At 41.9% G+C, this 16036-nt stretch overlaps 1 protein-coding gene across 4 annotated transcripts in view; it reads left to right on the forward strand.

The window, feature by feature from the left end:
* Positions 1–16036, forward strand: part of INPP5A (inositol polyphosphate-5-phosphatase A) — a 235039-nt gene that overhangs the window by 199630 nt on the left and 19373 nt on the right. For all 4 annotated transcript variants that reach the window (XM_082225339.1, XM_082225341.1, XM_082225340.1 and 1 more), the window contains one exon: positions 9814–9887. In XM_082225339.1, the coding sequence (XP_082081465.1) occupies positions 9814–9887 (74 nt within the window). The remainder of the gene's footprint in view (positions 1–9813; positions 9888–16036) is intronic.

The raw sequence follows: 16036 nt of genomic DNA on the forward strand, positions 1-16036 counted from the left end.
AGCCCCTGTCCAGATAAAATCTTGAATATGATGTATAAGGGGTAAATTAAGACGAGGGAAAGGAACTGATAGCTCAGCATCACAGTTGCCTAGGATTTGGGAGAAAGGGTGAATGGGTGGTAAAATGCGAAGGAATATTAGAACAATTAGTGTGTTGGTCTCCTTAAAATGAGAACCGTTCTGCAAGGAGATTATGACAAATAATTTAAAGAGGAATGCAGTGCTTGAAACCAGCATTTTTTTCAGAGGAAATCTGCTTTCTGTCTATGGCACAAAGTGTTGTGGACTATAGCACAGTGGCCACCCTTATTATACAATCTTGAATCCAGGGAAAACATGCATGGATGAGTCCCTAGATTATTTTGGAACTCACATAATGCAGATTGTGGGAATGGAGGACTAAGCTACCTTACTCGGCCAATAGCTCAACAGGTCAGAGTGCTATGCTGGTAAAGGTGAGGCTGTGGGTTTGAATCTTATGAAGAGAGGGCAGATGAAGGAATGTGGGTCCTCCTTCATATAATTGCTGTAGCTCAGTGCCGTGCAACAGAAGCCATGTCTGATCACCAGCATCTCCTGGTAAGATCTAGGAACGGTCCTTGTCTGGAATGCCAAAAAGCTGCTACCAGTCAGTGTAGGCTAAGGAGGGAGGAATCCTATTCCTGCAGATGTTGCTGGGCTACAGCTCCCATCATCTCTGATGGTTGAGGCTGCTGGCAATTGGAGCCCAACAATATCCGGAGAGCTACAGGTTCCTCACCCTAGGTGCAGATAAATACTGAGTGGTACAGATCAATGCTCTGACTTGGTATAAGGCAGTTAGCTTCCTGTGTTCCTGGAACTTCTCTCACTGCAGGAGGAATCTCTGATAGTTTGTTGTCCCCTGTAGAATGCAAGTCTCCTTCCCCCGACTTCTGATAATACATCCCAGGTGTATTTTATAGTACTGACTAACTCACTCATACAAGCTCATATGGAGGCACTTATCTAGCTCTGTGACATTTTGCTTTTGCTTTTATTTGAAAAAAAAAATACAAATAAATAACTAAATCCAGTGACCAAACTGTCACCCGCGTTCAGGGAATAAGCCACAGGGCAGAGCATATCTCAAGGGCCTGGACCTCCACACAATTCGGTGGAAGCACAGGTAAAAGTAGGTGGGAAATTCTTCTTTATCATAAAGTGGAAGATTTAACTTGGGATGCTTCTGCATCTTAATTTTTGTCATAAACTCATAGAATTGGAAGGGACCCCAAGGATCATGTAGTCCAGCTGCCTGAAATACAGCAATTTTGAGACTTCTGTTTCCGCAACTTCAGATTTGATTGGTTCCCCCCTCTTTCTGTAGCTTTTGTTTTTAACACTCAATTTATCTTTAGTTTAGGAAGTAAGAACAGGCTTGGCCAGTCAGCCTGTGAGACCTACCTTAACTAGTTTGCAGTGAGGACACAAAAGCAGAGGGTTGAGAGGACATAGAAGAGGATTTGAGTAGAATGTAGATTGAACTTCTGTATCATATCACATAATTTTCTGTAGTGAGTCCATAGGATCTAAATACAGAATGGACTGTATAGGGGGGGGGGAATGAGACAAGGAGATAGGATTTTTTTCCACTGCCCTCTGCAACTCAAAATGGATGCATTGGAGCTCCTTTCTAAACGCAACTTACCAAGCTTAGGTTTTCCTTTAGTGATGCTAGCTGTCATTTGCTTGGGTGGTGTCACAAGGCACCAGTAGGAGTATGATGTATGGGGTGTGATGTAGAGATATAACACTGACTGGACTTAGAATAAACCTCAGGTTGTTCCTCCCTTCCTTCGTGTTGAAGGTAAAGTCTGATATACTGTGGTTATATGAATGCATAGCATATCCATTAGAGTAGGGGCACTGAAATACTGGCACTAGAATGTACTAGATATGTACTAGAAATACACATTCACTAATATATTTGAATCACACAAGAATGACAAAAAGGGAATTCTTTGGTCCACGTTCCAGTGTTTTAAATCTCTATGACTACTTTTTGTCAGACCTTCTCTCGTAGTTGTGGTGTTGAGTGTGTTTTTGTTCTTCCTGAAACTTCATTTCCCTTCCGCAGCTGGGAATTCTCTGGTGGTTGCTGCAGATAGATTTGATAAATGCTGCTAATATCACCTCCTGATCTAACAATGCTCTGACTTTGGTCTGTAGGTCTTGATGAGTAATTGCTGTTGTTCTACTCCAATGACTGAATTAAGTTGCCCCCTTATAAAAGGTTCATACTTCTGTGATTTTAGCCAAGGCAGCTTATACTAGTGTCCCTATGGACAGTGATTCCGCCCCCTGCCTCCCACTTTCAGGGTAGCTGTTTTGCTTTGAGCCTAAGCAAGCAATATTTACACATCTTATTTAACTATTCAGACTGTGTTCTTTCTCCAGCTATTTGAAATGTCAGATTGTTAATTTCAAATGCAAATGTAATCATTGTGTACATTTATATTCTAGGCAAATACTCCAGTAGGCCCATAGCTTGTCCTTGGTTCATAAGAGTAGAAAGACTTTCAAGCAGCCCACTTTCCATCCCTAAGATAGTTGTAACTTGTTGGCGTGACAGGTGATGAAGGAAAGACTAGCTGGTGTGACTCCATACGACCAAGAACCATTGGGCTCTCAGCCCATGGGTCTTTAACCTTAACCAAAGAGCTTCTGTTTTGGTACACTTCTTCTTTATGGGCAACCATGTTTTCTTACCATTGCAGAGAGATTAAAATTCAACTGCTGTGTTTTTCTTTCATGGCCATGATCAAGTGAAGCTGTGTGCATGTGTGACAGAGAAATCTTCAAGCAGCCAAGGGCTGTTGTTTCTTTAAGTTTTCCTTGTAGCTGTTTTTTTCTGTTTAAAACTGAGAAGTGGATTGCTTCTTCAACGTGTTGTGGAAATATCTGTCTGTACATGTTTTTCTCCTGTTGTCATCATGGTCTTGAAAGCCACCTGCAAGCAGTGCACAAAGGACCACTGGTAATCATGGAACATAAAAGAACAACTACAAGTCCATTGCTCCAGTGGAACCTTAGGTACTCTTTGTAGAGAAGCTCCGTATCTCCTCCTTTAGGTTTTAAAGACAACTCCCACAAATCAATCTCTGTTTCCAAAAGCACACATGATTTGTCCCATGCAATACATCCATCCTTCGGAGGCACTGAGGATGCTACACTAACCGTTGTTGCTGTCTGTACAGTAGTTGCAAAGTTATGCCTTGGCACTGGGTGCAACAGAATGCACAATTCCATACACTAATGTGCCATCCCACCACGTCATAGAATTAAGACCACTCACCTTGAAACCTACACTTGTAGGGCTGTATCCAATTAATCCAGTGGTTCTCAACTTGTGGGTCCCCAGATGTTGTTGGACTACAACTCCCATCATCCCTGAGCTCTGGCCTTGCTAGCTAGGGATGATGGGAGTTGTAGTCCAACAACATATGGGGACCCACAGGTTGAGAAAGGCTGAATTAATCTATACTAAGAGTAGACCCACTAAAACCAATGAACTTAACTTATAGCTAACTATTGATTTCTGTGGATCAACTTTGGATGTGCCTTAGCCTGTTACAGTCCATAGGATTAACATGTATTGAACAGGGGTCAACAAGGTTTATCTTGCCTGGGCCGGATCTGTCCCGCGGAGATCCCTCTGTGGGCTGGACTGCGTGTGCACCCGTGATTTCCAGCATCTGCGCATGTGCAGACGCAATTTCCGGCACTGCAGAAGCGAGTCCCCACGCTGCGCTGCGCTGATTTAGCGCAGCGCATGAGTGGGCACCTCAGTTCAGGGGCTGGTGAAATGACCTCCACGGGCTGCTTCCGGCCCATGGGCCTTAGGTTGCTGACCCCTGTATTAGAATGTGTGCACCCTTCTTCCTGTTTCCTGCATCACATGGGAGCTACATCACTAAGTTTGCAATGCATTTGCTTAAGTTGTCCCAGTGCCGCCGTCTCCTTATTACGCTTGAAAGAGCTGTTTCTCAAGAATGGCGTTACGAAGAGTAAACTAAACAGAACAATATATTGATTTTCACCTGCAAGCCATTTGCGATTTCTGCGAGGAAAATATTGCACAGTCCAGGGCCAAGTGGTGTGTGATGTATGAACTCATATTCCTGTGCTCAAAATTGCTATTTGTGGTGAGATAAAGCAGCTCCCCCCCCCCCAACATAACACATAGCTGGCTTTTAAAAATGGTTTTACGGTACCTGTACATAAATAATAGCAGCCTAATGCTCTGGTTGCAAGGATTCCAGGGGTGGAACAGGAAGGCACCAGCCCTCCCATATTGCCCCCTCCCCCCAAAAAAATGTTATTCAAAGGGATACTCTTTCTGAATGAGGAGTTACCCTATAGCCATCACAGCTGATAGCCATTGAGAGATTTGTTCTCTGCAAACTTGTCTAATCCCCTTTTGAAATTATCTAAGCCAGTGGTCGTCGTCACCGAAACTTGTGGCAGTGAATTCCATAAATGAATTAGGCATTGTGCAAGAAAGTCTTTCTTTTCTTTTTTTCTACTGCCAATCAATTCCTCGGGGTGGCTCATTTCTCAAATCTCATGAGTGGGAGGAAAAGATCACTTTCCCCACACTGTGCGTAAGTTTGTTTTCTTATATATAAATCTCTGTCGTGAGCGATAGAGAAAAAGATCAACCAAATTTTTAAACACATAACCTTCTAAATAATTTATAGTTCTTAGTGTTTGGAGGAGGGGACCTTCCCCCAAAAAAACCAAATGCACACTTTCCTTGAACACAGTTAGTCTTGCTTGTGAGTAGACATGCATAGGGTTGTGCTGTTTGTTGTCTTTCCCCCCCTGAGTTAAAGCACTCAAAATAATTCAGCCTTCCCTCATAAATAATATGCTTCAACACAGTGAATATAAAAAACACAAAAATACATAACACGGCAACAAACAATAAACACACATGCACACAAACAGGTTAAAAGGCCATGTTGTTGTTAGTTGTTTAGTCAATGTCCGACTCTTCGTGACGCCATGGACCAGAGCACACCAGGCACTCCTGTCTTCCACTGCCTCCCGCATTTTGGTCAAACTCTAGTTGGTAGCCTCGAGAACATAGATTGTTTAATTAGCCAAAGACCTGAGAGAAGAGGAATGTTTTTGCCTGGCACCTAAAGATATGTAATGAAGGCACTAGCCGAACCTCCCTGGGAAGAGCATTCTGCAAGTGGGGAGCCACTGCAGAAAAGGCCCCTTCTCATGTCACCACCTCCTGGACCTCTCATGGAGTTGACCTATGAAGAAAGGCCTAGGATGATGGTTGCAGGGTCTGTGCCAGTTCATATGGGGAGAAGCAGTCCTTGAGTTCTAAAGTACAGATGACTCCTGGCTTACTGAGAACAGGCACTGTGTGGCAAGAAAGAGAGTACACGCAGTACTTCAAATATGGCAGCGGCATAAATTTCATACAGCCTCACGATGCTGTTCATTTTATGTTTGATTCCTTTCCTAACAATCCGAGACATGACATTTTAATTTGTCACCGCCGCCGCACGCTCGGCTGGCATGTGGAGAGGGGCGTGTGGCTGAGCAGGAAGAGCAGCTCAACGAGAGTCCTAAGAGCCAGACAGATAGACTTTGGCCTCTGGGCCTGAGCTTTCCTCTCTCTGTACTAGAACTGCCTAAAATAATAACAGTAAGAATGCCTATCGTGCCTATCCAGCAGCTGGCGCTTGGGTTTTGTAAGCAGCATTGCAGCTGTAAGGATGTCCCCGCTCCTTAAAGAGTTGGGAGAGGCTACAGGAGGCTGCCAGCACAATTGTGTTCCTGTTATCTGTCATCTGTGTCACAACAATATCAATAGCTCCTCTGCAATACACAGCACATAACTAAGCAAGCAACCACCCACAGTACATAAAAATGTCAGAAATGTCTGCGGCTGTTACTGGGGAAAGAGCTGGGAGCTAAGTGTCTGAACCACCGTTAACCCTTATCTAGGCCCTGGCCTTTCTGTCAGATCCTGAATATTGTCATAACAAAGCAAACTGGATGTACACACTGTAGATATTTTGAATTCATCTAGGAAGACAATGCAGCTATTTAGCTCCCCCCAGCCTCTGGAATTCTCAATGAGTATTCTTTACCATTGTGTTCTATGAAGCATTGTTTGCTTATTCTGTCTTTTGCATTTTTATATTTTACAAGCAGCCCTCCTTTCTCAAAATGTTCTTTTGTCTTGGCTTCTTAGATAAAAAAAATTCTCACAGAAATGCTTCAAAACTGTCAGTTTATAAACATACACTAAGCTATGTCTGCTCAGGAGTTCCAAAGAATTTAATGGGGTTTACTCCCAGGTAAGTGGGGTTAGGACTGCGGCCTAGTTTTTTCCCCTCCCTCCATCATAATTGTATTGAAAGGCAGTTTTGCACCATACTTCCATGAGGCTGTAAGTCCTATACCCACTTGTCTCATTGAACCCAGTGAACTTACATCTGAGTAGACACAAACAGGATTTCAGTCTTCATTTCTATTAACAAAAGATGCATTGGATGTAGTAGCAAACAACTGCTAATAGATGCTATTGATTAGTCATTTTATATATGTAAACACCATGTTGGCACTTCACCAGTTCCTGAATATTATGGGACAAAATCCAGTGTTCTGTTGAAATGCACCCATTGGGCTTTTGCAGTGCTCACAAACTGTTGGACAAAAACAAGGCAGTATCTGCAGGGCTTTGTCTATCAGCTCAAGGCATTTATCTATGTATTGAGTAGCATCTGCTCATCTACTGTACTATGGTTGAATGAATCACAAATCAAAACTTTCAGAATGAGTATCGTATGCAAAGAAAGGGCTGTGAAATCAGAGGACTTGATGCAGACTTCTGACTACTGTTGGTTCTACTGCTCTGATGGGACTGCATGCTCTCTCTGTCTCCAGCACCTCTCCTCTCCCAAGAGTCTCCCTGCAGTGCCAGTTTTGTACTACAGTGGTACCTCAGGTTATGAACTTAATTCATTCCAGAGGTCCGTTCTTAACCCGAAACCGTTCTTAACCTGAGGTACCACTTTCACTAATGGGGCCTCCCGCTGCCACCGCACCGCCAGCGCAAGATTTCCGTTCTCATCCTGGGGCAAAGTTCTCAATCCGAGGTACTACTTCCAGGTTAGCAGAGTTTGTAACCCGAAGTGTTGGTAACCCAAAGCGTTTGTAACCCGAGGTACCACTGTACAGCTGCACTAACATTAACCATGGTTAAAACAAATGAGGGAAACAAGGGAAACTTGTTTCAAACCTTAGTTAAGTGGAAACACTGGTTAAGGTTGTTGGGATAAAGTTGAGCCGGAGTGGGGAAGAAGAGTCCAGTCGCCACAGCTCACCCCAACTCTTATAATGGCCGGGTTTGCACATCACACTAAGTCCAAAGGTGGACATTATTTATTTCACACAATTTATATATTGCTTGATTGTAAGAAAGAAAGAAACCCTCAAAGCAGTCTACAAAAGGAATAAAACAAAAGTATCAGCTATTTAGAACATTCACATAATCATTAAAATCAGTGATGAGCTGAAAAGAGATTAAACATTCTACATATATGAGTAGGCTTGCCTAAACAAAATTGTGCTGGAGAGTTGTAGTGGATTTACCATTGGGGCTGCTTTGCGCCTCCCCAGTCATTTTGCTGCTGTGCCACCCTAAGGCATGGCATGGCTGAGCTATTTCCAGAGTAACCAAGAGCTGTAAACTAAGAACAAACCTTGGTATCGGCTTGGGGCTAGTCTGGGGAGAACTAAGCCAGGCTTCCTCAACCTCAGCCCTCCAGATGTTTTTGGCCTACAACTCCCATGATCCCTAGCTAGCAGGACCAGTGGTCAGGGATGCTGGGAATTGTAGTCACAAAACATCTGGAGGGCCGAGGTTGAGGAAGCCTGAACTAAGCCATGAACCCAGGTTCAAACAACACACGAAACCGTGTGTTGGGAGGAGTAAAGCAGTTACAATCTCCTTCTCAGGAGCTTGAGGCTCATGTCTCTGGGCTAATCCATGAGCTGGTGTATATAAACCAGACCATTGTGTGATCATCTTCTAGAGTGATTTGTTTGTTTTTTTCCAAAGTCCCATGATCAAAGTGCACGTGGCCTTTATGGCGCCTCAGGGACTAGACAACTCTTACACTGCTTTTGGATGTAGATTGCTTGGCCTTAAAATTCTCATAATTTGCATACATTTGCAATAAGGAATTTTTTTTAATATAAAGCATCTTAAACCATTTCTGTTTTTTTCTCCTTGGCATGAGCTATGCAAGAAAGGAAGGAGTGGCATTTCATGCTCCTGTGGGCCCATATTCGTACACCGACAAAAATCCGCCTTGATAGGTGGTTGGTGGCGCTGCAGAGATTGTAGACAAAATGGGTGGGCCACAGGGAGGGTAGCTAATCAGTTGTGCAGGTGGTTCAGGTATCTGCTTTTCACACAGATAATTAATGTGTACAAGTAGCTGCTAATTGCACATTTCAGGAATGATTTATGACAGAGCGGAGGGGAAAGAAGAACACAATCTAATTTCATTCGGAACCTCTGCCATTCATACAATGGTATCAGCACAGCTGTGAGTTGGGACATGATTAATGAACAGGGAGTAAACACACAGGCTCTATAAGGAGAGCTTTGATGGCATGCTTGTCAAAACCGAAAGTGGCATTTACAGCAATGGATCGGTAGCACTATAGGTTCATTTGCACGTCGGACTCAATGCTGGTCTTGGTTCTCGGACGAAGATTATTATTTTTTTATGCCCATCAGGATAGCTCCTGTTTTGAAATATAGACTACTAGTATTGTTCTTTTATGAGGAGGGTGTTTGTTTTTTGGCTTCGGAGCACAATGTTAAGCTACACACTTCCTTTCTTTGTGGCAATCTGCAGGGGGAAAACTTTGTCCAGGGGGTTCATATGCGTCTTTTGGTACATTAAAGCTGGCTTAATATCTGTCTCTGGTATTGTGTCTTCACTGCTGCTGCCTAGGAACACAACTCTATAAATAATCATGTGTTGTATCAGGTGATACATAAATAATATTGTGACTGCCTCAGAATAGCTGAATAGGACTATTGCTTGCTTTTGTGGTCAAATGGGGCTGTTCTGCATAGCCTTGTGGTTTGGTTTTATTTTGCAGGTAAATTTTAAGATGACAGTTTGGGTTCTTGTTTTTATATTTTTATCATAACTTCTTTTCTAGGCAGAAGAGTACAGCAGCTAATATTACCACCATATGAGCATATTTTCTTGAGTGGTTAGCATCTTAATTTGCTATATTTTAATATTCTGAACAGCTAATTAGTTTTACCTCCGAAAAAGTAAAACTAGTGCTTCTTTAACAATTCTGAGCTAATCTTTGAAAGGAGCTAATTCCCACATGGTGGGCCCCTAGTATAAAAGCAAAGTTGAACACTTTCTGAGCATTCATAAGAAATTCATATTGTGTGTTTTTAATCCTCATTGCTGTTTCTTTTTCTAATAATAATAATAATAATAATAATAATAATGGACCTGTTCACAATACTTTTAATTCAGCATCATGTTTTCCTTTCTTCATTTATTTTGTTTTGAAATTTACATTTTTCATGACAATTGCCCAAATCAGTGTACAATAAAATATTAAAATTACAAAACAGCATCATAAAGCAAAACATTAACAATAGCTTGAAACCTATCACGGTGTAAGTATTGCAGCTTAAAATGTACTCAACAATTACCTTTTTTGAAGAAAACAAGGGTTTATTTGTTTTAATTCTGGTTTCTTTTTTTCCCCCATTAGCTTTTGGAATTTGACAAAGAGCTGTCAGTCTTTAAAGACAAATTATATGAACTGGACATTTCGTTTCCTCCCAGGTAATATATGTATGCAAGTGGTTTATTTAATTAACATCCTAACTCTAAGCACACTTTGGAAATCTGGTGAGAACTAGAATGCCATTCATTGTAAAGTTAGTGTTGTTGGGAATGTAAAAGAAACTGTATCCAGTCCTGCAGTTTCAGTTTTCTCTGGATTAAGGCCAGAATGTTTTATATGGATACTGTTAATCATCTAAAAGTCTTATAGTTCTCCTTTCTTTAAATTTGCTTACCAGCATGGATTTTCTCATGTTTATGTTCAACTGTTATAGAACTACAGGCATGTGATTTCCCCCTGAAATAAAGGTTTCTACTATGATACCTGCCTAAAGGGGGCAAAAATAACCTATATTTCACCAATCTTGAAGAGTGAACTGTGGAACTCTTGCAATGAAGTGAAAATGTTTGGTGTAATTACTCTTGCTTAATGAGAATTCAGAGCCAATTGCACATTAATAGAGGATTTAATGTTAGGATTATAATTTTACTTCAGTTTAATGTAATTTGTAATAGACTGGTAGTTCTTTAAGATTATAAAAGTAACAATGTACCCTTAAACACCTTGTGTTGAATAGATCTCTGCCTATCAACATCCCCCCTCCTTCCAAATTTGTCCTAACTTCCAAATAGAAGAGATTTTATCTGTAACTTGTTTTTGGAGAACAGTTAACTCAATTTCCGTATAATAGATATTTTGCAAGAGAACTTAAGCAATCCATTATTTGTATGAATGACAGGCTTATATTTTTAAGTGTTTTCTGTTATGCGGTTGTTGTTGTTGTTTTTAAAAAATGATGTTCATTGTGGAGTAGTCAAAAACATGGGATGCATGTGCTGGTGCACACAAGAAACCATCTCTAAAGGTGTTAAGAGTGGTTATAATCATTAGTCAGCTAAGGGAACCAACAAAAAGAAAGTTAACGAATTATGCTGATGAATTGTTATTAATAGCTCAAAGCATTTCAGCCCAAAGTTGTTATTTCAGGGCCTTTGTATAAGAGATAGAAGATGTATGCCAAATAGCATTAGCTCTCATTGTATATTTAGGTGTATACTATCTACATAAAAGAGGACTTTGCTTTTCCTAAAGAACAGGTTTGTTATTTCTTAAGTTAGCATGGCCTAACTTTCAGTAGTGAAAATGTGCATCTTAATAAATTTCACAAGGCTGCTTTCCATTTTGATAAGTATCCGTATACCCTCAGAGAAGTAGATTTAATACACAAGGGACAGCTTTAGGGGTATGAAACCCTTATACTTTTCACACACATGCTATGAGAAAGGCCTCTTCACTGGGCTTCTGCCCTCCACACACTGGAACTCCTGCCAGCCTCTCTCACCCAAAGCATAAACTTGTAGGTGCACTCCCTGCTTCACATATGTTAAGGCTCTGATTCTTCTGCTCCTTCCCAGACCCCTGGTGCTTGTGATTTCCCCACCTCCACTTGCCCTGTATTAGTACCAAGCTAGGATTCTTGCCGCTTTGCGTGCCTTCAACCCTCCATTCTTCCCCTATGTTAGGGGTGCATTACTCAATCCCTACCATAGTAATTCCCAACACACGCACACACCACTGCCAGGATTGGAAGCAGTAATGCTTCTGAATGCAGTTGCTGGAAACCTCAGGGGACGGGGAGACAGTGGTCTTGTGCTTGAGTCTCACTGGTGGGTTACCCACAGGCACCTGATGGCCACTGTGAGAGCAGGATGATGGACTAGATGAGTCATTGGCCTGATCCAGCAGCCTCTTCCTATGTCCTTCCTTAGTTCTCATCATCTGCTTGGGTGAAAAAGCACCCATAGAAATATCATTAAGAATAATGAAGAAATGAAGTTGGAAGAAAGCAGGTACATGTTTTATCTCAAGAGACAAAAACAGATACCTGCTGTTTAGAAATACCGACTGAGGGATTTGCGCCTTGTTTTGTTTTGTTTAAAGCTTCCCAATAGGAGAAGCTAAAAAAAGGTAAAGGACCCCTGGACAATGAAGTCCAGTCAGACTTGACTGTGGGGTGCGGCACTCATCTCGCTTCAGGCAGAGGGAGCTGGCATTTGTCTGCAGACAGCTTTGCGGGTCATGTGGCCAGCATGACTAAACTGCTTCTGGTGCAACGGGACACGGTGACAAGTGCCAGAGCACACAGAAACACCATTTACCTTCCCGCCACAGTGGTACCTATGTACCTATTTATCTACTCGCGCTAGTATGCTAAAAACTGCTAGGTTGGCAGAAGCTGGGACAGAGCAACAGGAGCTCACCCCGTCGCACAGATTCGAACCGCTGACCTTCCAATTGGCAAGCCCAAGAGTCTCAGTGCTTTAGACCACAGCGCCACCCGCTCCCTTGCAAATAGGAGAAGACTCGCTCATCAGATGCAAACTCCACTCCAGAGTTTGGGGGAGCTGGGAGGAAAAGTTGCATTAATCCTTTTTATAAACAACAGGAAATAAAAGCAGGAACATAGAAATGGTAAATAGGTGGGAGGGTATGGGATGGTGTTTTGATGAGGACCACATTGAATGGACACTGCAAAAAGCTTGGGTGCATAGTTCAGAATAATCCGCCATGAAGAAACATCTTTGTCACCATAAGCTTTTTTGGAATTGAAGGCAAGAGTGTGCGGAGTTTGTTCACATTATGGGATGAGAGGGCTCTGTCCAAACTATATAAAAAGGAATAAATCACGAACAGGGGACGGTCCGTAAAACAGTGATTACATAACAAACTGTACCAAGAGAATCAAGTGTGCCAAGTATATTTTGGGATGCAGAGGAAGGCAAGTAACCCGTAAGTTCATGGAAGAGCCACCATGTTCTAAGGCAGGGGTCAGCAACCTTTTTCAGCCGTGGGCCGGTCCACCATCCCTCAGACCTTGTCGGGGGCCGGACTATATTTTTTGGGGGGAAATGAATGAATTCCTGTGCCCCACAAATAACCCAGAGGTGCATTTTAAATAAAAGCACACCTTCTACTCATGTAAAAACACCCACAAATAACCCAGAGATGCAGTTTAAATAAAAGGACACATTCTACTTGTGTAAAAACACGCTGATTCCCGGACCGTCCGCAGGCCGGATTGAGAAGGCGATTGGGCCGCATCCGACCCCCGAGCCTTCGGTTGCCTACCCCTGTTCTAAGGGCTTTCCTTTACTGGGCAGAAGAAAGAAGTGCGACTGAAATGCATTTCTTACGTAAGGCAAGTGTGCACCATAGATTAAGACTGCAGTTGTCATGAGTCCTGAGATGTCACCAGGCTCAGGCATAGAGTGCCAGACTGAGATGGACAAGGAGGGGGAACTGGAGGATGGCATGAGGTGGGTTAAGTCAGGGGAACAGAGGCTGAAAGAGGTCAGTAATTCCCTCCCCCAAGATACAGCTGCTCTGGATGAGGAAGCTCTCCTCCTTCCTCTCAGATAAGAGCCTCTGTTGTGGTGGTCTGAGCAGGAATCGCGACAGCAATCTTAACCCCACTTACCTGGAAATACGACCCATTGAATTCAATGGGCTTCAAAGCAATGAGTATTTTGGTTCCTTGTCAGTCTACATCCTTTTGCCAGCTAAGTAAATGAAATACTAAACTGAAAAGAGAATGTGTCAATGACTGAGTTGCTTCTTAACACATTGTAATTGCCTCCGTTGGCCATTAAAGATGGATAAAGTATGGTTTCATCAGTAAACGGGTTTGCCTTACTAACTAAGGAAGGGGCATTATTTATTTGAAACATTTGTAAGACACTTCTAAATACGCTCAAAGCAGCTGACAAAATGATCACAGGTACATAAACCAACAGAGCAAAAGAGGTGAGTGCTTTGAGAATTCTCAGCCACCCCATCCAGAAATGGTAGCGCTCTTAAATTTCTTTGCGGCGGAAAATGTACCCTGAAGAAAGTTGCATTCTCCCTGACTTGCGTTTTGGTTTCAAGAATGCGATACAAGCTGTAAATTCATATCACTTACCCTCAAGAAGTCATCCGTCAGGGCAGGCGTGACAGCTTTGAACACTGCACACCCTCGTGATGAATTTGGCTTTCCCGTGTTAGTGGTGCTCCTGGAGCCAGAAAGCCATGACACTGCTGTGATGAAGTGCCAGTGGTCTGACAAGAAGAGTCAAGATGACTTGTTTAGGTACAGGAGGCAGTAAATACGCTGGGACCTGAATAAAAAAAGACGATGGCGCGCCTAGACTTTTGGCAAGCAATGGGAGAGGGAAGGAGAGTAGTGTTTTGAGAGGGTTTGGGGTGTTTTCGCCTCCCCCAAAACTAATTCATAAAAAACCCAACTCGCAATCTTTTGAGGTTATCCGTTCATTTTCTTGGTATGGGAGCTGCTGTTTAGCATTCAAGTTTTATACGTTGTTTAAGGCAATTTAAAGAAGATATTTTTACTATAATCCTTCAAATGCAATAAGCACAATCGAAGCACTTTTAAAACCTGCTGGTTTTGATAGCAGGCTTTAGCACATGCTTAGCTTTGCCCCAGCAAAATCAACAGGGTTTTGAGGCTACAGTCCTCTAGACACTTCGCTCAGAGTAAGTCCCATTGAGCACAATAGGGCTTCCTTTTGAGTAGACATGTATACAATTGCAATGGAAATTTGGCTCGATTGCTGCATATGCAGCATTTCAAGGTTTAAAATATGCTGGACTATATATTGTTAGAACTTACTTCCCCAGGGGCACTTTGAAGGCCAAAAGGTGGTGTGCAAATTATTTTGTATAAGACATGTATATTATTTTCCAAAACTAGCAGAATGACCAACACCACAAAAATCAGGGCAGAGAGGGAGTCTATGTTTTTCAGGTACTAATATAGGAGCTCAGAGCAACGGTAGAGTTCATTTGTTTTCCTATTGCTGCTTAGAGTCTTCACTATGCTTACAAGAAAAAATTCTGTACTTGTGTGCAACAGTCTTGCTCTGATTTTGGAAACAGCTGCCACCCCCTGTAAATCCCCCGAAAACAGTGTCCATAACTACAGTATATATGTTGTGCTTCCCAGTAGTAATATTATTACATATTTGTACTGGTTTGTTTCTACTGTGAATCCTAAAGTGATGCTTTTGTTATACCGTGCTTTCTTTCTTCTTCTGTTGACTGCTGAAATAGTTACTGACATCTTTAACCCTTCTTAGCAATGAAAAAACTTTAGTCGAGAATCATTATCTAACAGGGAGCAGAAATGAAGTATGTTTCTAGAAGTCTGTTCTTATGGAACATTGCATTTGAATACTAGGATTTGTTTGGGGCTGGGGTGGAATTGCAGGTCCCTAGGCCTGCATGTAAGAAATTCATTTTTTAAAGTTTTCTTCTGTTTCTAGCTCTCAGGAGGAAAAAGGGGTTGTATCATTATCATTCCTGGAGAATTTAAAAGTGAAGCACATTATAAACTGTATTGTAATCAATGACCATCAAAAGCTCTTAACTTTGGGCTCTATCTATTCTTACTGCTGTGGTCCAAATTCCAAAGATGTTGTACAAAGTGCTCACTCTTTTTAGGTTTGGGAGACGTAATTTGAAAAAAGTTACAGCTTCATTGTGGGAGGGAAACCACAACAAAAAGTCAGTTCTTGTCTTTTAATTTTTAGTTATCATTGAAACCATGCTTTTTAGGCTAACCACAATGTTCAACTTTTTCGCTTTTTTTTTACTTTCTAACAGTAATTTGGAAATTATATGTAATTTGTAGCTGTCTCATCAACAGTTCTTAAGGCAAAACTTCATGGTCATTAATACACAATCAAGTAATTAAATTAACACATGAAGTAAGCCCTGTGCTAGTGGCCGTTAACTTTTGCATCAGGAAAACCATCAAAATTGTATCTGAACTTTCCAGAATGTTGCTGTTTGATTGCAAAAAGTTACAGATAGGTAGCCGTGTTGGTCTGCCATAGTCAAAATAAAAAAATTCCTTCCAGTAGCACCTTAAAGACCAACTAAGTTAGTTCTTGGTATGAGCTTTCGTGTGCATGCACACGAAAGCTCATACCAAGAACTAACTTAGTTGGTCTTTAAGGTGCTACTGGAAGGAATTTTTTTATTTTGATTGCAAGAAGATATACTATTGGTTGGAGACTCTGCAACTGCTTGGTGCTATGTGGATCAAGATTAGCATCTACCTAAGGACTCTTCGGGACGCGGGTGGCAC

The sequence above is a fragment of the Podarcis vaucheri genome (genome assembly GCF_965113315.1).
Source record: "Podarcis vaucheri genome assembly, chromosome: 5".
Lineage (NCBI taxonomy): Eukaryota > Metazoa > Chordata > Lepidosauria > Squamata > Lacertidae > Podarcis > Podarcis vaucheri.